The 24,384-nt window shown below is 48.0% G+C and overlaps 2 protein-coding genes across 2 annotated transcripts in view; one reads left to right on the top strand and one right to left on the bottom strand.

The window, feature by feature from the left end:
- WIPI1 (WD repeat domain, phosphoinositide interacting 1) overlaps window positions 1-5,700 on the top strand; it is a gene marked incomplete at both ends in the record, with an annotated part of 37,527 nt that extends 31,827 nt beyond the window's left edge. The window contains 4 exons of the mRNA XM_080713241.1: window positions 1,210-1,317; window positions 1,919-2,037; window positions 2,799-2,899; window positions 5,653-5,700. Coding sequence (XP_080569367.1) covers window positions 1,210-1,317; window positions 1,919-2,037; window positions 2,799-2,899; window positions 5,653-5,700 — 376 coding nt within the window. The remainder of the gene's footprint in view (window positions 1-1,209; window positions 1,318-1,918; window positions 2,038-2,798; window positions 2,900-5,652) is intronic.
- Window positions 5,701-6,380: 680 nt separating this feature from the next.
- ARSG (arylsulfatase G) overlaps window positions 6,381-24,384 on the bottom strand; it is a gene marked incomplete at both ends in the record, with an annotated part of 83,610 nt that continues 65,606 nt past the window's right edge. The window contains 3 exons of the mRNA XM_080712845.1: window positions 6,381-6,655; window positions 16,198-16,288; window positions 22,726-22,846. Of these exons, the coding sequence (XP_080568971.1) occupies window positions 6,381-6,655; window positions 16,198-16,288; window positions 22,726-22,846 (487 nt within the window). The remainder of the gene's footprint in view (window positions 6,656-16,197; window positions 16,289-22,725; window positions 22,847-24,384) is intronic.

Here is a 24,384-nt window from a genome sequence, read left to right as displayed (position 1 = left end):
GCAGAACCACACGCTGCTAGGCCCCTCTGATCCTACCGAGTATGCTCATGGGTCCACTAGAAGCCGGCAGGGGAATGTTAACTTCCCGGTTATAATGACCATCTTGAAAACAATCTCTGTTTTTATGTAATTAGATTAAAAGAAAAAAGCTTTAAGTTCCATGGTCTAGGTTCAGACACCTCGGGGGATTGTAGATGTCCTATTTAGAAAGTTTATGGGCGTTTGTTTTATTGTGGTACTGGGATTGAATCCAGGGACTTTCTACCTCTGAGGCACGCCCCTATTTTTTATCCTGTATTTGTAAAATAGGGTCTCACTAAGTTGCAGAGGGCCTCACTAAGTAGTAGCTGAGGCTGGCCACAAATCTGTGATCCTCCTGCCTCACTCTCTCAAATACTGGGATTACAAGTGTGCGTCACCACACCCAGCTTCATGGCAGATTATAGATCAAAGGCACATAACCGTGCACAGTGGCTCACACCTATAATCACTGTACTCAGGAGGCTGAGATAGGAGGATCGCAATTCCAAGACCAACCCCAGCAACTTAGCAAGGCCCTGTTTCAAAATTAAAAATAAAATAGCCAGGCGTGGTGGCGCACGCTTGTAATCCCAGCATTCGGGAGGCTGAGACCGGAGGATCTCCGTGAGGATCTTTAGTGAGGCCCTCCGCAACTTAGTGAGACCCAGTTTCAAATTAAAGAATAAGAAAACTAGGGCAGGGGGTATAGCTTGGAGGTCAAATGCTCCCGGGGTCCATCCCCAGATCTGCAAAAATATATATAAATAAATAAAATAAAATAAAAATAAAATAGGGCTGTAGGTGTAGCTCAGTGGTAGAACGCCCCAGGGTTCAATACCCAGTACAAAAAAAAAAAAAAATTGGCACATTAAAACAATGTCATAAACCTAACCAGCAGACAGCAGCGAGCCAGTTGTACACTTTCCCCTCTCTCCACTGTTAAAGGCAGTGACACCCACATGTGCATGGGCAGGAGCTTTGCACAAGCACCTACACATCCATGATGAAAGGTCAGAGAAAGTCCTGAAGGCAGATGGTTGTGCGGGAACACAGGCGCGCGGCGAGAGCCGGCACTCGGGGCCGCGGGCTCGGGGTATCATGGCCGGGCAAGACCCATGGCCGGGTCCGGTGCGAGGCCTGCCCTTCCCATGCTCGCTGCGCTCACAGACGCGCTTGACTTGCTCTTAGGATCCAGAAACTGCCGCGGCTGCTGGTCGCGTCCTCCAACGGACACCTTTACATCTACAACCTGGACCCTCAGGACGGAGGAGAGTGTGTCTTAATCAAGACCCACAGGTGAAGAGCCTGGTTTGCAAGAGACAGGCGCGGGCGAGGGCCCTGGATTCCGTCTCCTGCCGGTCCAGGCAGCGGCCCCTAGTGGACACCTGTGTAGGGTCAAGCTCTCTGGGCCGTCCAAGTGCGGTGCTCCTCTGGACAGCGCCAGCACCCCAAACTCAATGTCTCCACGCCCCGCTGGCCCTCCCAGCCCACCCCCCATACACAGCCAGTGCTCAGAAATATTCGCAGCATCGAACTGGATAGCTCTCTGGACTTCTGCGGCAGGCGCAGGCCAGCCCGCCATCCTGCTGTGGACAGGACACTCTGAGAGGCCACCACACCCTCACCCCCGGCCCCGTCCACGCTGGCACGTCTTGGTGCCCTTGCTCAACCGTACCGGGTTGAGGGCTGAGGGCCACCTTTGCTTATGAAGTTGCATGACTAACCCCGGTAATTGAAGGCCACTTCAGACGGGCCTTGCAGTCTGCGGGCCGCTCTGTAATTTACACGCACGTAGCCAGGCACAAGCACAGGCGCCCGTGCTTCCCTTTGAAGGCGTTCCCAATATGTGGTGACTTCTTTTCTTTCCCCTCCCTTCCCTCTTAATTGCTGCAAATAGCTTGCTTGGCTCAGGAACGACAGATGAGAACAAGGAAAACGACCTCCGACCTTGCTTACCTCAGTCTTACGCGGCCACTGTAGCCCGACCGAGCACATCTTCAGCCTCCACTGTGCCAGGTGAGTGGCGGGGGGCCTCCCCCGGGACCTGCTGCCCTTCACGTGATCCTGGGTAGAGCCGGCCTTCAAACTTGGATCCCTAACTCTGAGAGGCTTAGCCCAGCACAAGGGCTCAGGAATTCATTTTCTTTTCTTTTTTCCTTTTTTCTTTTTCTTTTTTCTTTTTCTTTTTGGTATTGGAGATTGAACCCAATCCAGGGGCATCCTATCTCTGAGCTACACTCCCCAGCCCTATTTTATTTTTCGTTGTGAAAAAAGGTCTCAGTATGTTGCTGAGGGTCTAAGTTGCTGAGGCTGGCCTTGAACCTGCAGCCCTCCTGTCTTAACCTCCCAAGTACTGGGATTCCAGGCATGCGCCACCACGCCACCTCCCCAGTCCATTTTTAAATTGTTGCTTTTCTCTGGAAACACGGTCTGGTCTCGCTAAGTTAAACTTGCAGTCCTCCTGTCTCAGCCTCCCAAGTCCTGTGATCACAGGTGTGCACCACTGTGCCCAACTGGTTTTCTTAACAGGTACTATTAACCCTTTGCCTCTTGGATAATTCCAAAGGGGTAGAAAGTTTCCAGTGTCAAGGTGGAAGGGTGGGCGAGACCTGCCGCCTCTCACGGGCTCAGAGAACGTTAGTGTAAACGGGGATTTACATCCATCTCAAGCGATCCTTGGGTGGAAGGCAAAGGCTTCCCCAGGGCTTCCTGTGACTTTCCTGTTTTCTGAGGTCCGGCCGGGGAAGAGCGTTCATGTCTCTCTCACGGGCCCGCAGGTTACTCTGAGGACGGCGGGGCGCTCCAAGGAGAGGTCATTCCGGAACATGAGTTTGCAGCGGGACCAGTGTGCCTGGACGACGAGAATGAATTCCCCCCTGTGAGCATTAGGAATCCTTAAAAGAGCCCTGCCTGTGGCCTGTGCCTGGGAGAAGCTTCCCCGCCTACGAGGGGCAGAGCCGCTGCCCCCTGTCGCGTTCTCGCCCCTAACATCTAAAATTCAGGGGACCGTAGAGTGTCCGCCGTGTGCGCTTCTGCTCCGGCAGAACAGCTGTTAGGTGTCACGCAGCCCAGTACTAACCGGGAGTCTGGGCGGCTGGCGGCATCCAGAGGCCTGGACTCCCCCTCCTCCCCCCCCTTTGCTTCTGTACCCTGGCTTTGCTGCTGCTATGGCAGGAACTTCTGCCCAGGTAGAACCCAGGTCTCCCTGAGGCTCCCAAGCTCTGGCAGCCACTGCCTTTCTCTTGCTGGAGGTGTTAGCGCAGCAGGGCTGAGTGCTCAGACTGGAGCCCGCAGAGCCCTGCGGTGCTGACCCCGGCAGCCCCAGCAACTGCAGGCAGCTCAGAAGAAACCACCACGTGGACGGCCAGAGCTGGGGCCAGATGCTCACCTGGGCATCTTGAGCGGGGGGCCCCAGCTGGCTGGGCGCTGGGAGTGGTTTCTTCCAACAGCCGCATCTGGAGGGAAGATTTCCCCCGACCCGGGGGGTTTCCAGGGCCTCATACTGTTGCTGCTTCAGGACTCCCCTCTTAGACGATGCAGTTAGGAAACTAGGTCCCAGACAGGCCACTGGAGGTCATTTCAGAGGCAGCTCCACCTCCTGGGGCCACCTGGGCCCTGGACCCCGGAGGGCGTGGCATGGTGTTTCCTGCTCGCTGCTCTGGGGCAGCTGAGACCATCTGTAAGAGGATGGTGTGCAGGTGTGGTCTCTTTCTCACAGATCCTTGGGGAAACCTAGAAAACATATTTAGCTTAAAAACAACACTGGCTTTTGTGCCTGGCCAGGGGAGACCTGTGACATCCCACACTGGCTCTGTGGATTGCAGCTTGAGAGTTACACTTCTGGCTTTTACATGGCAGGTTGCCAACTGCCTTGCCAGCAAGTGACATTAATATTTTAGCGGTGGAGAGGAGCATTCTAAAAAAAATACTAATTGTTTATTTTAAAAATCTGCTGGCTTTTAGCCTAACCCTTGCTGCCTAAACCAGTTGTTTTGCCTTTGGATTCTCCCCACGCACAACCAGCCCAGCGAGGAGTTTTTCTGTCTCCCTGGAAGACGGTGGTTATTTACGTGAAGTCGCATGGTCCAGGAGTCAGAGCACTCGAGGCCAGACGCAGCGGGACAGCGTCACCGTCCTGCTCTGCCAAGGTTCACAGCGTCAGACGCTCACTGGGTTCCATCTCAGTCATTTTGGTCCAAACTCTGCGACCGGTATAAAAGATCACTACATTATTAATTCAATTCTTAATTGTAATCGGAGCAAACCTTGCAACCTCCTCTAGAATCAGGGCAGTTTGGATATTGGCAATTAGGAAGTAGTCCCTTGCCAAAGAAAATCTGTGTTAAATAAGAGGCACCCTGCATGCATTTGTTTGAGGTTAAAAAAAACACAGATGATTAATTTTAAAAACTAGCGCTCACACGTGTCATGAGGCCCGTTCACCTCTGCACTGCCAGGAAGCTGGGTTTGAGCGTCAGACTGACTCCTTTTTAAGGACCAAATGAGTGAAAGTTGGTTTAAACTGTATCAGGAGCTTTTTTATTAGTGCAAAACAAAAGCTTCCTGCCTGTGAGACCGCAGACACTGGATATGGTCCCAGCAAGCGCCAGGCAGCCCCTGGACACGGGCAGGTGCTGGAGGTCACGGCAGCCGTCAGACCCAGGCTGTCCTGGGGCCTGTGGGTAGATGAGAGGGCTCGGTGCTCCCCTGGGCACTGGGACAGGAAGGATCCTCCGTCTCTCACATGGCTCAACCATGCCCAGATGGGCACACATGTTCAAGCGGGGGTTGCCTTTATTCTTTAATTCTCTCTCTGCCTTTATTCTTAACCGTCGTGTTCGTGTCTGATGCAGATATCCTCCCAGAACCCACACCTTTACTCAGATTCCCCCAAAGCTTCTGAGACTGCAGAAGGTCTTGGAGTCCTTGGTTAAAGCGACTTCCTTGCTAGAGAGGAACATAGCCCCCTGCCTGGGGGGGCTGCACCAGGCTCCCTGGGCCTGGACAACAGGGTGGTCACCAATGATCTTTGTGAATATGTTGATGCTGCCCGGCAGGTCATTATTTTTCTCCTTGGAATTTACTTTGCTCCAAGAACCAAGAAAGAGCGGTGAGTTGGTGGTTTCAGCAGCTTTGGGAAAGGCTGCATTTGGGCGGACGGCTTCTGTTTCAGTAACAAGCCAACGTCCGAGTCCGTGTGTTCTGTAAGACAGTCTTAACCTCGTGATGGGGACCAAGGACATAGGCTGGCTTTCTAATCGTGATTTAGCAGTCCGTGTTTACAAGTAAGATGAGCCTTTTTTAAAATGCACATATACTTAGAAATATACTTAGAAATACACACACACCCACACACACCCACACCCACACACACACACACACACACACACACACACACACGTTTTATATATAGTCAGTATTTTCGGAATCTGTGCCACACCCGTCTACACCTACATAAAACGGGTGGCTTTCCTGTGGTGCGAGTGAGAATCCATCTGTGGCCCGACAGAGAAGCTCCGCACAGCCCGGCCTCCCCGACAGCCCCGCCTGGGCGCAGACCCAGAGGGGACGCAGCCTGCCCGACAGACTCTTCCTGGGAGGAGTAAGGTCGTTCTGTTTTGATTCCGGTAGATAATCTTGTGCCGTGGGAATCAGAAGGGCAAATCGAAGCAGTCATGACGAATCAGGACACCCCCGTCAGGTGGTTTTGGAGAAAACATGGACGGTGGAAGACGAAGCCGGGGTGCTGTGCGGCCTAAGCCACGGGACACGGTTCACGGCGCACCGAGCCCCATCGGCCCTGGCTGTCCCTGGGCGTGGGGGGCGCTGTAACCACATCATATAATACCTTCAAACCACAGTGTAAATGCTAACGAACCATATTGGTATATAACCGGAATTTTATATTAAAAAGGACACCCTTTTTAAATGTATGCTGTGTAAAAAAAAATATGTACTTATAGGAAAATTTCTTTGAATTGTATTTCTTGTATATTGCATAGGGAGAGAGAGAGAGAGACTATTTTACCAGGCAAAGTATTTTTGCAACGATTGGAATAAATCATATATTATCTTTGAGTCCCATTTAGGACACTAATAATAAAATCATGGCAAAGCATTTTTGAGGTTTTTTTTTTTTTAAAAAAAAAAGCATTTTAATTTCTCAAAGGTCTTAGGGGACAGGAAAAATTCTTAAAATCTTTACAGTACACTCGTTTGACCTTTAAAGGGACTAGGGGGTGCAAAGGGGTGGCCCCCGCTTACAAACTGGGGTTTGCAAAGAGGGTAAAAGTGAAGTTTGAAAGTGAACTTGCCCGTCTGGTACCCAGCCATTCCTCCCCGTGCAAAATCCAGGTCTGTCAGGCGAGTTGGCAGCGGCAGGCCGTGTGGGAGGGGTTACAGCAGGGGGTCGCTGAAGGGTCCTGCGTGTAATCAGCTCTGGAGAGGCTGTCGTTGGCGAGGTCCTGCAGGATGTCCGCGAGGACCTTCCTGACCTCGGGCAGCACGGCCTGGTACTCGGGCCCGCCCCTCTGTAGAGGCTCGGCCTCCGCAGCATCATCTTCTAGGTTGAAGATAAGAGGAAGGTCGTGCTGCTGCTCAGGCCCGATGCTCCCGTCACAGGCTCTGGCTCCACCTAGAGAGAGGACCACAGAGACCCCGTTAACCCTCAGCTCCGCGCTGTAGGAAGAGGGCTGTGGTTAATCAGCCATCAGCTGAAACACACCGGTGTATCACAATTCAAATAATGGCTCTCCCTTATCAAACATGTTCACCACCTTAAACATCTGTTTTCACCTTCCCGTGGCATGCCTGTTGTCCACTGCGATTCGGAACATCTCCTTGGATCTGCCTTCAGAGCCACCAGAACGTGCGCTCAAATATCTCTACCTCCTGGGGGTAAATCTGATTCTTTGGAAAAACTGCTTTTTTGAGCACCAATTGATGATTGGTTTTGCGGCACTGAGGATTGAACCCAGGGGTATTCTACCTCCAAGCTACATCACCCCTAGCCCTTTTTATTTTTTTGTTGTGAAACAGAGTCTCACTAAGTTGCCGAGGCTGGCCTCAACTTGCAGTCCTCCTGTCTCAGCCTCTGCGATGGCAGTTGTGCGCTCCACACCTGTTGGTACATTAGGCGGAAGGCAGGGCGAGTGATTTCACTTTGGGTTGAAGATGAGATTCGCAAGCAGCTAGGAAACTAGCTCTGAAGGCAGCCCCTGAAGAGGGGTGGCGAAGACATTGTGAGGGGCAATGGCAGTATCCCTGGCTCCCCAAGATTCCTTTGTTTTTTTTCCCTCCCCTTTACGTGCAAAAGGTAGTGAAGGTATCTGGCAGAAGTAACCGTAATTGAACAAACAAAGGGAATAAGGCAAGAGACTTGAAACCATGGAAGGTTTCCTCTGAGCTTCTCAGTGCCCAAATATTAAAAAGATCGGAAAGTAAGGTTTGCTCAAGAGAAGCAGGGCATTTTCTGGCACCAAGGTCTGAGAGAATTCCCAATGGCTCCTCCTCCCAGGAAGCCTGTGTCAGGGACCACCCAATCACATTCTTCGGGAAGATGCAGCTGTGTGGTTGGGATGGTCCAGCTGTGGCTTTTACTACAAGAGGACCACATCATGCGGGGTATGGTGACACCGTCTTACGTCCCTGTACCGGGGAGGCTGAGACAGGAGGATTGCAGATTTGAGACTAGCCTCGGCAACTGAAGGAACCCTTAGCAACATAGCAAGACCCTGCTTCAAAACGAGCAAATAAAATAGGGTAAGGATGTAGCTCTCAGGTAGGACACCAATCTCCAAGACCATAAAGAAGAAAGAGAGAAAAGAAAAAGGCAAATTCACAGGGGCCGAAGTCGCATTGCCTGAGGATGCAGCTTTCTGGTCCAATCTGGCCAGAAATAAAATGTGTATTATCGAGCAGGAGTGGATCGCGTGGCCCTTAGGCACTAACTCCACTAGTGTTTGCCTCTTGCAACTGAGATTCCGGCTGGTTAGCAGCAGACAGGGAGTTACCAGAGTCTGGAGTAGCAATGGAATCGTCTTAAGTTACCAACAGGGGCAGATGAAGTGGCATGCGCCTGGGTACTCCACCAAGCCCATTTGGGATTGACTCCTCTTAAATAATTCTACTTAAGGGAAGAGTAGTTTGTATCCAACTGCCCTTCTGCAGAAAGCAGTGATAAATTCTAGTCAATATACTAAGGGGAAAAAAAAAACTGGAAGAAACTGGAAGGCCTTCAATCCTTGAAAGAAAGAAGCCACGCTGGGTTGGAAGTGCTGCAGAGTTTGCGCCTGGGGACACTCCCCAGCCTGGGCAACACAAAGCGGCTGGAACTCCAGATGAAAGCTGAGATCGCTCCAGCGCCACAGGTCAGACTTAGGGTTAGGACCACAAGAGATGATGCTGGTGGGGGAGCCCTGGAAGGAGGCAGCCACAGAGGAGAAGTTTCAACATCGCCATAGAAATGCCTGCAAATCATTGGCTGACCGACCCAGAGCCACGCGAGCCCGGGGGAGGGGGGGGGAATGCCACGGGACCCAAAGAGCTCAGCACGCAGATCTGCTGCCGCCTGCTGCAGGGAGAGAGAGGCCAAGGCGTGGGTTCCATCAGATTAAAGAAGTCTGAGTCTGATCAACACCCCAAGTTCCCACCTTAGTCCCAGAAAGTTCACGTGAGGGGTAAACAATGGAGACCCCGCACTAAGAGATTTGCCTAAGAGTGAGATAAAATCTAAAAGGCTAATCTTAGCAAGCTAAAACCACAAGTTCAACTAATTAGCTATCTGTGAGAAAAAAATCATGTTAATGGAGAATTAATGGAGAAAAAAAACATTTGACAAAATCCAACACTCATTCCAAAGGGGAAGAGGAGGAGGAGGAGGAGGAGGAGGAGGAGGAGGAGGAGGAGGAGGAGGAGGAGGGAGGAGGAGGAGGAGGGAGGAGGAAAAGGGTTTATTTTTAGTAAGCTAGAAATGAAGGGGCATTTACTCAACCTCACAAAGAACTATACATAACTCTTACAACTCACATCATGCTTCATGATCAGAAACTAGAAACTTTATTGCTAAGATCAGGGACACAGCAAGGATGTCCCCTCCCATCACTCCTTTTCCACATTGTACAAGAAGTCCTGATTGACACAATAAGAAAAGAAAGGGGCCGGGCATGGTGGTGCAGGCCTGTAATCTCAGCACTTGGGAGGCTGAGACAGAAGACTGCGGGTTCAAGGTCAGCCTCATCAACTTAGCAAGTCCATGGCAACTTAGCAAGACCTTGTTTCAAAATTAAAAAAACAGATCTAGGGTGTAGCTCAGAGGTAGAATGCCCCTGGGTTCAACCCCAGGTATGTACGTACATATGTATGTATATAGGTATGTATGTATCTATAAATAAGAAAGGAAGAAAAGGAAGGAAGGAAGGAAGGAAAAAAGGGAGGGAAAGAGGTATGCTGATGGGGAAAAAAGAAATAAAACTGTCTTTGTTCATAGATGACATAATTGCTCATATATAAAATCAGAAAGAATCACTTCCCCAAATCCCAAAGCTAATAAGAGATTACAGTAAGGTCACAGAATACAACATTAATATCCAAGAGTCAATCTCTTTCCTATATTTAAGCAATGTAGAATTTGAAATGAAGAACACTGCACCAGTAACATTATCACCCTAAAATAAAATACTTTGATATAAGTCTGACAAAAATATCTGTAAGGTCTATTTAAAGAAAACCACAAAGTTCTAAAGAAATCAAAGAACCGGATAAATGTAGAGAGACTCTCCATTCACAGATAAGAAGCCTCCACATTGTCAAAATGTCAGTTCTTCCCTGCTTGACTTACAGCGTCAGGGCTATCCCCATCAGCTCAGCAATTTGTTTTGTGAATATTGACAAGCTGATTCTGGAGTCTACAGGGAGAGGCAAAAGATCCAGAATAGCCAACAAAATGTTGAAGGAAAATAACAATGGTAGAGGGCTAGCCAACTTTAAAACGCACTGTAAAGCAACAGTAATCGAGACAGTGTGGTTTCAGTGGAATAACAGATCAAAAGACCAATAAAATAAAGAGCCCAGAAATCGATCCGCATAAATATAATCAACAGATCTTTGACAAGGAGCAAAAGGCACGACAATGGAGTGAGCAGCGTCTTTTCAATAAATGGTTTTAGAACAATAGGACATCCATGTTTAAAAAAAAAATGGACCCAAACACCCTTTGCATCTTACATTTACATAACACCACCCAGCAACAGCATACCTATTCTTCTCAAGTGCAGTTGGGACTTTTTCCAGGACAGAGCACATGTTAGGGCACAAGTTAAGTATCAAGTGGTTTAAGGAGATGGATATCATGCAAAGTATTTTCTCTAACTACAATGGGATAAGTTTGCAAATCAATAACAGAAGTAAAACTGGAAAAATTACAGAACTGCAAATTAAACAACACATTCTTAACGAATGAATCAAAGAAGAAATCACCAGGGAAATTATAAAATATGTAGAGTTGAATTTAAAAAAAAACACAACAGACAAAAACTTATGGGACACAGCAATAGCAGGGCTAAGAGGGAGGATTATAGCTCTAAATGCTTATATTTAAAAAAAATCCAGGTGTGATGGTACATGCTTGTAATCCCAGTACTTGGGAGGCTGACAAAGAAGGATTGTAGGTTCTCTGTGACAGTCAGCAATTTAGTGAGGTCTTCCACAACTTAGTAAGACCCTCTTTTAAAATAAAAAATAAGCCGGGCGTGGTGGCGCACGCTTGTGATCTCCATGCTTGGGAGGCAGAGACAGGAGGGTTGCGCGGGTTTGAAGCCAGACTCGCCGGCTTAAGAGAGCCTTTTTCCAAATAAAAATATAAAAATAGGTCTGGGTGTGTAGCTCGGAGGTAGAAGGGTTTCCCAGGAACCCCAGTACCACCAAAAAATAAAATAAAATAAAAAATAAATAAAATGGGGCTGGGGGTGTAGCTCAGAGGTAGAGTACTCATGGGTTCAATTCCCAATACTGAAAGAAGGAGGAAGAGAAGGAAGAAGAAGCTAGGTATGGTGGTAGGTGCCTATAATCCCAGTTACTCAGAAGAGTAAAACAGGTGGATTAAGTCCAGAAGTTCAAGGCCAATCTGGACAACATAGTGAACCCTCATCTCAAAAATAAAAATGAAAACGAAGACAGATCTCAAATCAACAGCCTAACTTCTTACAATGTAAGGGATTAGAAAAGAAGAATAAACTTAACTCAAAGCTAATAGAGCCGGGCGTGGTGGTGCACGCTTGTAATCCCAGCATTCGGGAGGCTGAGACAGGAGGACCGTGGTTCGTGGCCAGCCTCAGCTACTTAGTGAGGCCCTCTGCAACTCAGTGAGACCCTGTTTCCAAATAAAGAATAAAAAATAGGGCAGGAGGTATAGCTTGGAGGTCAATGATAAAAGTGATAAAATTGACAAACCTAGAGAGACCAACAAAAGTAAAGATCCAAATTACTATAAAATTAGAAATAATAGTGGAGACATTACTAATGATTAAAAAGAAATTAAAAAAAGAATTATAAAAAGTACTATGAGCCAGATGTGGTGGCGCACGCTTATAACCCCAGTACTTAGGAGGCTGAGACAGGAGGATCGCGGTTCACAGCCAGCCTCAGCTACTTAGTGAGGCCCTCTGCAACTCAGTGAGACCCTGTTTCAAAAATAAAGAATAAAAAATCAGACTGGGGTGTAGCTTAAAGGTAGAATGCCCTGAATTCAATCCCCAGCACCACAAAAAAAGTACTATGAAGAACTGAATGTCAACGAATTGTGCAAACTAAATAAAACATTAAAATTACTAGAAATAAGCCGGGCGTGGTGGCGCACGCTTGTAATCCAAGCACTTGGGAGGTTGAGACAGGAGGATTGCAGTTCACAGACAGCCTCGGCTACTTAGTGAGGCCCTTTGCAACTCGGTGAGACCATGTTTCAAAATAAAGAATAAAATATAGGGCTGGGAGTGTAGCTTGGAGGTGGAATGCCCTTGGGTTTCATCCCCAGTACTGCAAAAAAAAAAAAAATACTAGAAATATAAAACTTACTAAGAGTAAATCACAAAGAAATATAAAATTGACATAGACCTTTAACTGCCAAGGAAACTAAATCAGTAGACCCTTGAGAGGGCTTGGATATCGCTCAGTTGTAGGGTGTGTTCTTAGCATGCATGAAGCTTTGGAATCAATCCCTATTACCAAAAAAAACTATTTATAAAGGAAAGCTCTAAAGCTTGATGGCTTTATTAGTGAACTCTGCCAAACATTTAAACTAATATCAATCTTTTTCCAGAAGTATTGAAGAGTAAGAAATACTTCCTAATTCATTCTATGATGACAACTTTACCCTGATATTAAAACCAGACATGACACTACAAGAAAATTATAGGTTGATATCGTCTATGAATATTGAGACAAAAATTCTCCACAAAATACTAGCAAATTAAATTCAGTGGCATGTTTAAAGGTTAACGGAGATATATTCCTGGAATGCAAGGATGGTCTGACAAATAAAAACTGGTCAATATAATATGCCACATTAATAGAATGAAGGGAAAAACATATAATTATGTCAATTGACATATAAAAAGCATTTGAAAAAAACAACGCCTTTAATAATAAAAGCATGAAAAAATAACTGGTCATATTTTAGTAAGAGAAAACTGAGATGCCAAAAGTGTTAACCAGGCGATTTATTGCCTTGGTTTGAGAGATTTTTTAAAAAAGACTTTTTCTATCACACATGCTGCCTCTAAAACAGTGCAAAAGAAAAACTGAAGGAAAGAGAAAAGAAAGTAAAAAGAGAAAATTAAGAATCAAAGGAAACCTCAGAATAATAAAAATTATACATAGTCGGGTGTGGTGGCCCATGCTTGTAATCCCAGGATTCAGGAGGCAGAGACTGGAGGATCATGGTTTGCGAACAGCCTCAGCTACTCAGCAAGGCCCTTTGCAACTCAGTGAGACCCTGTTTCAAAAAATAAAAAGACTAAAAAAATAGGGCTGGGGTGTAGCTAGGAGGTACAATATCTCTGAGTTCCATCCTCAGTACCACAACTATACATGAAAAACTTACAGAGAATGTCATCTCAATTACGAATGAATGAAAGCTTTTCCTCTAAGACAAAAACAAGGCCAGGATGCCCAATTTTGCCACTTTGGTTTCACAAAGTACTAGAAACATACTATCATACTGGAAATACAAATAGTACTCTGGCATGAGCAATTAGGCAAGAAAAAGAAATAAAAGGCATCCAATTGGAAAAGAAGTAAAATTATCTCTTTCATTGGTGTGATGGCGCACGCTTGTAATCCCCACACTTGGGAGGCTGAGACAGGAGGATCTCATAGGCTCGAAGCCAGCCTCAGCTACTTAGGGAGGCTCTCAGCAACTTAACTAGACCCTGTTTCCAAATAAAATATAAAATAAGTCTGGTAGAAACGAGGTAGAAAAGTCCTGGGGTTCCACCCCCACTACCACCAAAAAAAAACAAAAACAAAACAAAACAAAAAAAAAAACTCAAAATGGATCAAAGATATAAACGTAAGATCTAAAACAATTTTAAAAAATAACTCTGAGAAGAAAACATAATAGGAAAAAAGTCTTTACAACACAGAATTGGCAAAATAGTTTCATGGGCGACTTCAATCAAACATTGAAAAAAATACTATCAATCTTAAAAGCCCTTTCAGAAAACAGAAAAAAAAGGGAACATTTTCAAACTCATTTAATGAGATCAGAAAAACCCTGATACCAAACCTTGACACAGACATTACAAAAAGGGAAAATAATTTTTTAAAAAAAATCTTAGCAAACCAAATCCAACATGATATAAAAAGAATGCGACATCATGCCTAAGCGTGGCTCATCCAGGAATGCAAAGCCGGCTTAACATTTGGAAACTGGTCGATGTCATTCACAGCCTTAGAATACATACGCAGCCCCATCCTTCTGAAAACTCACCAAGTTGCGCATTTTTGGTATGTGCTTTCCATGTACAAAATCTGCCTTAATTGCTTCTGAAGGGGGGCTGGATGGAGGGGTGGCGACGGCATGCCTTAGTTCTAGGCCACACACCAAAACGGACTGGTTATCTTTCAAGGCCACTCCTAGTTCATGAGCAGAACATCATTTCCTCATCATAAAAGAACACATCGTTCTCTAATGTGGTGGATGTCCATTCATCGAGCTTATCCAAAAGCAGTTTTAAGTAATTAGGATGCAACTTTTGAAAGAAGGAGGCGGAAGGGCAGAATCAGAGCCTCCGGTGTTCAACCCTGTTCACGATTTCCCGCTGATGTGTTGAGACTCCAAGCCCCCCTCCCTGCGCCCGGTTCCCTTGGGTGTCTGACGACGCCTCAGAAGCACGGGCCTCCCCTGGGTCTTTTGATTCCTATCTGCTTGTGCTCACTTTAAACAGCCCTCTTACTTCATAGGAACATCGCCGATTCCAGTATTGTAGTGCCAAAGGCTTTTCTGGCAGGGCTGTGATTTCTGAAACTGACTCAAGCCTGGAGGCCCCATACCTCTTAGATAATGTCATGTAAAGACTTTGATCTAGGAACTTTTCATGTGAAAGCATGGCAAATTATCGGACTGTTTTGTTTGGGGTTTTGGAGAATCAAAGATTCTTGTGACATTTTTAATATCCCTCCAGTTATATAAACTCAAAGAACTTGTTTTTTTTTTTTTTTTGAATACCACATTTTCTTTGGGATCACTTATTTACACTCAGAAAAAAGAATTTTTGTGTTTTTTTTTTAACAAAATTCTTTGAAAATCTCCCAAGTTAAGTAACTAAATCAAATTGGAATCTGTATCAGGTCCCAAATTTCGCTTTTTTATTTATTATTTTTTATTTATTTTTCATTCATTCATTCATTAAAAAAAAAGCCGGGTGTGGTGGTGCACACCTGTAATATCAATACTTGGGGGGCCAAGACAAGAGTATTTCAGGAATATTAGAATTTGAGGCCAGACTCAGCAATACAGTGGGGACTACATTTCAGCAACCTAGTGAGACCTGATTTCAAAATTAAAAAAATAAAAAGGGCTAGGGGTACAGCTCAGAGGTAAAACACTGCTGGGTTCAATCCCCAATGCCACACACACATACACAAATGTGAGGGGGTTTACTGCATTCAAGATAATAAAGATTAAAAGAGCCTAATTTTTTTTTAATATTTTTGCAGTGCTGAGAATCGAACCCCATGGCCTCTAGCATGCTAAGTAAGCACTCTGCCATTGAGTTATACCCCTACTCCAGAGTTCTGAGTATAGAGAATTTAAAACTAATAGATGAGCCAGGCGTGGTGATGCACTCTTGTAATCCCAGTACTTGGGGCGGGGGGAGATGGCTGAACAGGAGGACTGAAAGTTCTTGGCCAGCCTCAGCAAATTAGTGAGGCCCTCCTCCACTTAGTGAGATCCGGTTTAAAAATAAAGAATAAAATGGGTCTGGGGTTATATCTCAGAGGTAGAATGCCCCTGGGTTCAATCCCCAGTAACACACACACACACACACACACACACACACACACACACACGTTGAAATAGAACATGTGTGTCGTGACTGGCCTATTTGGCAGAATGTGACAGCAGAATTCTCCAAATCCTGCCCAACTAGAAAAATAAGAGGGAGATTTATGATTCAGGTGGCAATATCTTGGGAGCCCTAAAAAACCAAGAGGGATTTTGAATTATAGGCCAAGTACGAAGAGCCTTACTCTTGGAGAACGAGGACTAGAAACCAGGACCCAGGGCCGAGAGCCTAAATTCAGTCGACAGCAAGAAGTCACTAGAAGATTCTGAGAACCATCCAGTACGACGTTTTAAAATCTATGCCAAAGACATCCTCCGAGCGAGCCAAGAAGCAGAGACGTGGACCCATTTGCTAAAGGAACCTCCAAGGTCATTTTTCTGAAACAGCCTATTTCCCAGAAAATGATGCTTCAAAATATGTCTAGGCTTCCAATTCACCAAGCTGGCACTGAAGACAGAGCAAAGAAACATTCTCCCTGTGACAAGGAGCTCAGAGCTTGCTGGAAATGTAGGCCACCAGTAGAAAGATCCTGCCTCCGTATTAGCATCCAGAGGACAGCTCATAATCCCTCCCAGGGCGCGTCCGAGGGCTCCCCACGCAGGTGTCCACTCACCAGTGATGTAGAAGGCCTTGTACTGCCCCAGGCGGACAGTCTGCAGGGCTCCATACTCTCCAGCAGCCCCGCTGTTGGGGTGAAACAGCACCTGAGAGAGGGGACGGGGTCACCCAAGAGAAAACCACACTATGTATCCCCAGAAAAGGATGGTTTTCGTGGTCACAGTCCACTCCTCTCTCCCTACCCCCACACTACACACCAATCCACACTGGCCCGTAGCCAGGAGGCTTTGTGAAATTGTTATTTTGCTAGTTGCTCTTTAAGAGGAGTGGGTTACAACAGTAGACCAGGAGGAAAGGCCTCGCTAGGTGGGTAGGTTTCTGAGGCCCATACTTGCTCTGTAATTTGTTGGGTCCTGTGCAAAGTGAGACTCCGGGATACACTGTTCACTGATTAAACGTTTCAAGACAGAAGGATTCCAGGTTCTCAGCCAGCCTCAGCAACTTGTGAGGCCCCCTGCAGCTCAGTGAGACCGCTGTTTTAAAACAAACAATAAATGCCGGGCGTGGTGGCGCACGCTTGTAATCCCCGTGTGGGAGGCGGAGACAGGAGGATCGCGCAGGTTCGAAGCCAGCCGCGCTGGCGTAAGAGACCCTGTTTCAAAAATATAAAATAGGTCTGGGAGTGTAGCCCGGAGGTAGAAGGGCTTCCAGGAACCCCAGTACCACCAAAAATAATAATAATAATAATAAGCCAGGCGTGGTGGCTCATGTTTGTAATCCCAGCATTTGAGAGGCTAAGACAGGAGGGTTGTGGTTCATGGAAAGCCTCAGCTACTTAGTGAGGCCCTTTGCAACTCAACACGAGACCCTGTTTCAAAATAAAGAATAAAAAAAAAAATAGGGCTGGGAGTGTAGCTCGGAGGTAGAATGCCCCTGGGTTCCATCCCCAGTACTGCAAAATAAATAAATAAAAATAAAAAATAAACTAAAGAATAAAATAGGGTTGGAAATATAGCTCACATGTAGAATGCGCCTAGGTTCAATCCCTAGAGCCCAAAATATAAATAAATAAAAAATAAAAGATGGCCTCAACAGAGCTAGGTTGTTTGTGATACCGGGAATTGAACCCAGAGGTATTCTACCCCTGAGCTACACACCCTAGCTCTATTTATTTTTTGTTTTGAAACAAGGTCTCTAGGTTACTGAGAGTCTTGCTAAATTGCTGAGGCTGGTCTTGAACTTGTGATCCTCCAGTTTCTCAGCCTCCCAAGTCCTGGGATTACAGGCATGTGTCATCATGCCCAGCTCACAGCAGAGCCTGAAACCAACTTCAGGGTCCCTTGCTACATATGACTGGAGAATTGCCTGAGCCCTATCCCTCCAGTGCAGAAAGGGGCTCGGGGACGTGCATGGTTTACAAATATCCCCAGGACTTGGATGCATCCCATCCTCAGATCTCTTTGAAAAATAGCTCCTTTGGCCTCAAATAAAATTTCCAAGTCTTCCTTAGACACGGATTATATAAGAAGAAAGCCTAGTAGGGCATGTGTTGGTAGTGAACACCTGTAATTCCAGTGCTTGGGAGGCTGAGACAGGAGGATGGAAGGTTTGAGGACAACTTTAGTGACACAGCAATACTCTCACCAACCTAGCAAGACCTTGTTTCCGAATAAATAATAAGAAGGGCTGGAGGTGTAGCTCAGAGGTAGAATGTCCCTGGGTTCAATCCCCAGTAGTACAAAGAAAGAGAGAAGAGACAACTTCCCAGCCTTAGGCTGGCCTGTGTGTGTGTGTGTGTGTGTGTGTGTGTGTGTGTGTGTGTGTGTGTTCCAGTGCTGGGGATCAAGCCCAGGACCTCAGAGAGGCTCAGGCAAGCACCCAGCCTCTGAGCTTCACCCCTTGCCGGTCGCTAAGCCAGAGAACTCGGTCACCAACCCCTATGATTCAATCCTACTGTACTTGGACGGCAGAAACCTTTCCTCATCGAGTCAGATTAAAGAATGACCCTAAAGAACTGTAACACCTACTTCAGAGTTCTCCAGGGAAGGTTTTGGTAGGAAATAAAAGGCCAGCATGCTGGTAGACTGGTGGGTTTGGGCTGGAGACAGGAGTCTGCCTTGCTATGAATCATGACCGTATATATCGCTGGAAAGACGTTTATGTGATTCAAAGTTTCCATGGAGCTTGGGGGGGAAATCAGAAACATCTGTTGGAGCTGTAAACAGCTGTCCCCCAAGTTCCGAAGGCCTGAGAGGATGCTGCCTGGGCGGGGCTCCCCCTCATACCTCTTCTCTTGTGCCAGCCCTTGCACACCCGAAGCACAAATAGTGACCAACAGGAAGTGGGACCTGAAACCCTGGTTTCTTCCATCCCTGCAGACAGCTGCACCTCCCACCATGGGACAGGTCCTTGAGAGGACCGGAGAGGAGACGGGACAACCACTGGCCTGTGATGCAATCCTGTCTGCAGAAGGTGGGAATTGAGGCCGGCGGCTCCAGACCATTGATATGATTCGGGTCTCAGTATTAGAAACTCCACAAGGGTGGGCTGCCATCTCCCGAACACACACACACACACACACACACACACACACACACACACACACACACACCATTACCAGAAGCAACTGGCAAAGTTGAAGGGGGAGCAAAACCTTAGGTGAGCTCCTCTCAGAAATAGGGATGGATTCTGAGGAACTCTTCTATGTAGTTTTTTTTTTTTTTTTTCTTTGAGCTCACTAATTCTGGCTTCCCTGTGTGTGTTAACTCAGAAAGAAGGCCATCAAATGTACCCAGGAGTGGCCGCTGAAGCTCTCTGTTCTCCAGCTGCCCGGTCCAGATTTCAAAGATGACCTTACCATCTGCAAGCTCGCCAATGCCTTCTCGAGTATCTTGATGTTGCTTGTGTGTTTATTTATGATGCTAAGTTCCGCCGGACGGTCTCCAACTCTTGGGCTCAACTCAACTTTCTGCCTGAGCCTCCCCAGCATCTGGGGCTATAGGCACTGGCTTCTTTTGTGTTTTTAAGCCTGTGTGTATCCTTTACTTTAGGTCCTGTAGAGACCTGGAAGCAGGGGCACACGTGTCCAGAAATAGGTGGGGGAGGCCGTCAGCCCTTTGCCAGCCATTCCAGGTGGCATGTCTCACCACTAGGGGCCTCCCTAAGAGAAGTCTTCTTCAAGGCAAGGCCTCCAGGGATGCCAAGAGTCTTCCAGCCCACAGCAGCTGCAGGGTGGGATATGGTGGTTGGGGGGCAGGGGAGATTCAGAGCTATCAGCGAACCTTCCTTTGGTTGCCACTTTGGGGACCTGGTCATGACCAATATGGCTTGATCACCGGTGATCATCTGGGAGTCAGCTTCCATCTGAAGTCAAGAGCGGGGCACTTGGTTCCAGGCTGTGTGCCTACCCTTCTGGTCCGCGGTGATCCCCACGAGGTCGCCCGCCGCCTAGACATGGGCCTTTCGAGAGCAGAAGCGAGCGTCTGGGTGTGCAGAGAGTAGCAGGTGGCAGCTCTTATGGGTTGTGAACATCACAGGCTTGAGGTCTCCAGAGAGGGACGAGGCAGGCCTGAGACCATGGGTACCGAGACTGTAGCCTCCTGTTTGCATTATACCGCTCCGCTTAAAGCCTGGAGGTGGTCTGGGGTATGTGTCTCTGGGTCACTTATCTCTTCAAGATCCGGTTACTTGATTTGCAATACAGGTAAGAACCCAATTGCTGTGAAACACCTACATTTTTTTTTTTTTTTTTGAGCCAGCCATCTAGAAGGTACACTGAGCTTCTAGAAGCTGGAATGGTTTTCTAAACCGATTTATCCTGGAATTCTTAGAAGCTCAGGACATATCTCTGGGTGAATATCAATTGTGTTAAGAAGTGCTTATGAAAGACGGGTGTGGTGGCGCACACTTGTAATCCCAGCATCTGGGAGGCTGAGACAAGAGGATCACGGTTCAGGACAGCCTCAGCTACTTAGTGAGGTCCTCTGCAACTCAGTGAGACCCTGCTTCAAAATAAAGAATAAAAAATAGGGCTGGGGGTGTAGCTCGGAGGTGGAATGCCTCTGGGTTCCATCCCCAGGACTACAAAAAAAGTGCTTATGAAGCCAGGTGTGGTGGCCAGGTATTCCCAGCAACTGGGAGGCCGAAACAGGAGGATCACAGATTTGGGGCCAGTCTCCATAATTTAGACCCTGTTTCAAAATAAAATAGGGCTGGAGGTATGGCTTGGAAGTAGAACACCCCTGGATTCAATCTCCAGTACAAGAGGAAAGAAAGGAAGGAAGGAGCCGGGCCTGGTGGCACACACTTGTAATCTCAGTACTTGGGAGGCTGAGATAGGAGGACCGCAGTTTTGCGGCCAGCCTCAGCTACTTAGTGAGGCCCTCTGCAACTTAATGAGACCCTGTTTCAAAATTAAGAATTAAAAAATAGGGCTGAGGTTGTAGCTTGGAGGTAGACTGCCCCTGGGTTCAACCCCAGTAACATACACACACACACACACACACACACACACACACACACACACACACCAAAAAAAAAAAAAAGAAGGAAAGGAAGGAAGGAGAGAAGAAAGAAAGGAAGGTAGGCAGGCATAGAAATTACATACACATATGACTGTATCTACATATGTGGACATACAGATATGTTTATAAAATCACACACATTTTTATTTGGTGGTCTCGCCTAAAGCCATTTCAAATTCAAACAACGTAGTTAATCTATGCGCTTTGCCCTCAATTTTCCAATAGTCTTCACTCAAGTGAACGCCGCAGGGCGGATGCTCAGTGGGGCCGGGCGTGGCCCACAGGTGCCAGTGCCCACCTGCTTGTACCCCTGGCGATACCATCAGCGGCTTCCTGCAGGCGTGGGGCCAGCTGTTTCTTTCTGGGCCACGGGGTGTGGTTGGAAGGCAAATGAGGCCCGGCTCTGGCTGTGTTAGCAGGACGACCTCCTGTATCTGCTTCCCCCACCTGGTTCCTGGGCCTAACCCTGTTGGATACTCGCTGGAACAGGGCCTCTCTGCGTCTAGAGGAAGAGACTGAGCGCTCCTGAGTCTGGGAACGGAAGTGAGCGCGCGAAGGAGCTGGCGTGCACAGAGGGCGGACCGCGTCAAGGAGGCCGCAGTCCTTGGAGCGCTTCCTGGTGACCCCGATTATTCCATTAGTAGCCATGGCAATAAATACTCCTGAGCACCTCTCCACTGACGTCCTGGATAAACCCCCAGGGTCACACACCAACTTCAGCCCAAGGCGGAAACCATCTTCCTGCTTCACCTCCGCTCAGAAGGGCGAGGCTGGGGATCTGCAGCTCTGCAGGGGCAGCTGTTCCGGGGACACACAGATGTCTTCAAAGGACCTTTCACGGCTAGACTGACAGGTCTAGATGGGCGTTCATGCGTGTGCACAGAAGCACAGATAGCCCGGTGAGGGCCCTGTTTGGGCTGGCCCGGGGAAGCTGGGAAGGAAGGCGGCTTTAGTAATCACCAGCCACCTTGCACTTGAGTCCATCTGAGTCATTTCCATGTGACACTCGAGGACATAAATAGACCCTTTGAAGTGTGGGCCCCCCACTGGGGGCTGGGGCTCTCACCGGGCTTTCTGCAGGGGGCTCCAAACTCCTTGGGGCTCCTCCCCTCCTCCCACTTCCTCTTCCTTTTGGTGAAAGGAAAACACTTGGAAATGGCCAGGAAAGGCTGTCAGGACTGACATTTCCCTCCTGTTGCTGCTGGGGAGCGCTTCCAAGTGCAGGAAAGAGGACAGCACTGGGGAGGAAGCCTAAGCCATCGCTGGGGCTGCTGGGTCAAGAAGAGGCTGCAGGCTGTGTGCTGGGCCCTCCTGGAGCCGGGACAATGTCAGAGTGGGGACACAGAGGTCTTGCTACGAGTCCGACATTGTGGAACATGCCTGGAATTCCAGTGCTTGGGAGGCTGAGACAGGAGGATCACCGGTTCAAGACCAGCCTCAACATCTTAGGGGGACTCTCAGCAACCAAGGGAGCCCCTGTTTCAAAACGAAATAAAGAAATAAAAAGGACTGGGGTGTAGCACAGAGGTAGAGTGCCCCTGTATTCAATCCCCTCCATCAATAGACCTTGATGGTCTGGCTGTCCCTGAGATCTTTCATGCACTTGTTCGTTTGTTCATTCTCTGGAGTACTGGCTGGTGCAAGGGTCCAGTGTGCTGAGGATTCAGAGGCAAACCCAAGAGCTGGGATCCTTGTCCTCAGAAAGCTTCCATTCCGGGCGGGAGCCCCACAGTAAACTAGTCACAGACACTGGTTAGGCATCTCACCCAACAAAAAATGCCGGGTGCCTAAGCAATGTCAGAAAATTGAATACACGCAGGAGAAATCCATGCTAATATTAAAGAGTAAGCACCCACATACACCTCCCTAAGCAGACGGTTAAATATGTATCTGATGGGCAAACTGGGTTGATCATGAGACAGAGCATTCATCTCAAAGGATCCACCCCTCGGGGTTTCTTACACTGGGTCTGAACCAGCCCAGTATGCTTTTTCCGAGGGAGCTGGACGCGAGGCTGCAGCCCAGCCTCCAGCCCTGGCATGAGTTCTTCCTCTACTTACCCTGTGCCCCACCTGGGACCTGCCCAAGAGGATCTCAGAGGCATCCAGTCCATCAAAGTGCCGGCCACGGGGCAAGCTGGCCTGGGCCAGGGCAACCACAGTGGGGAAGATGTCCAGCACACTGCAAGAGAGAGGGGGGGGTGGAGAGATGCAGCTGGCCCCAGAGCTTCTGACTCTCCCTCTGACCCAGCTGTGGTCAAAACCTGTGGTCGGAACTAGCCAGGGTAAACTCCGATGGCTGCTGCCCTGGCCTGCCCTCTCTGCTCTGTCTCTCCTAATCCACCTGGGCTTCTGCTACAAGAGGCAGAATGTTGGGGCGGTTCAGCACCCAGGCCCTGCAGCCAGGTGTTGCCTGAGCTCAAATCCTACCTCTGCCACCAATCTCACCTCTCAACGTCTCAGTGGTCTACCCGTAAATGGGTGTTTTAGTAAAAGTGCCTACCTTACTTACATGGATAAAATACTCAGGTCACAGGGCACAGAGAAGATGGCCTGGCACTCAGAAAGTACTTAGCGGATCTTACTGGATATCTGCATTGTGGTTACTCACAGAGGCACCCCTGCCAATCTAAGAACTAAGGTGCCCGATGGCCACAGCCGACTACAGGGAGCACTGTGTGGCAGGTGTCTAGAGAATGTTGGCTCTTTTTTTTTTTCATTTCTCAGGTCTCTGTCTCATAAATAGTCTTTAGCCATGTGAAACATTTCGCCCCCATTATTTTAGCCCTCTCTTTTTTTTATACTAGGGGTTGAACCCAAGAGCATTTTACCTCTGAGCTACACTCCTAGCTCTTTTTATTATTTGTTTTGAAACAGGGTCTCACTAAGTTGCTGAAGGGTCTTGCCAAGTTGCTGAGGCTCACCTCGACCCCACAATCCTCCTGTCTCAGCCTCCCAAAGTACTAAGATCACAGGCATGTATTACCGTGCCCAGCTAGTATTTTAGCATTTTACCCATCATAAAATAGCAAATGTTTACAGTGGGGGGGGGGAAACTAGATCACCTCTAAATATAAAGGAGAACAACAAGCAAATAGCCCATCAGCTCAAGACAGCCACGGTGAACATGTTAGTGGGTTTGGTTAATGTGACTTTTTTAAAGTCATGTGGTATAATCATACCCTAGCACACAGTACATCTCCTTCCAGGCCCGCTGTGCTCATGTCAGGAAAAACTCTTCAGCAAGCACAGAGTGCAGCCACCCTTTCAACGAAGCTGTTTATCTGAGAGCCAGGCCAACCGAGAATCAATGGGGCTCGCCGCAGCCAGGAGGGATGGGCCAACATGAAGTTTTTTCAGATTAGACTTCTCCAAGAAAGAGACCCCAGTGCATAGCAGGATAATTCAAGCTCGAGCCTGGGGAGGCCGCAAGGGCTATACCCCCCACACACATACACTCTCCCCACCCTGAGACCTGGGACAGGGCTCTCTGTCCTCCAAGGGGCCGTGGAAGGGAACCCTCCCGCTGCCTGTGCGCGTGGCCCCTCCTCCTGTCTGCCCACCTCCTCTCCAGGGCTCTGCCTGCACCACCAGGCAGAATCTCTGTTGATAAAGACAGGGCATTGCTCTTTCCCTTCGACTTGCACAGTCCACAAAGCTGGCGGCTTATCTCGGGAGATGCGTTGCAGGAGCTGGCTTCCCACACCGACACAGCCGACT

This window comes from Muscardinus avellanarius (assembly GCF_963383645.1).
Source record: "Muscardinus avellanarius genome assembly, chromosome: 16".
In the NCBI taxonomy this organism is placed as follows: domain Eukaryota; kingdom Metazoa; phylum Chordata; class Mammalia; order Rodentia; family Gliridae; genus Muscardinus; species Muscardinus avellanarius.
The sequence above is the reverse complement of the archived record's forward strand: the minus strand, read 5'-3'. Positions and strand labels throughout refer to the sequence as shown.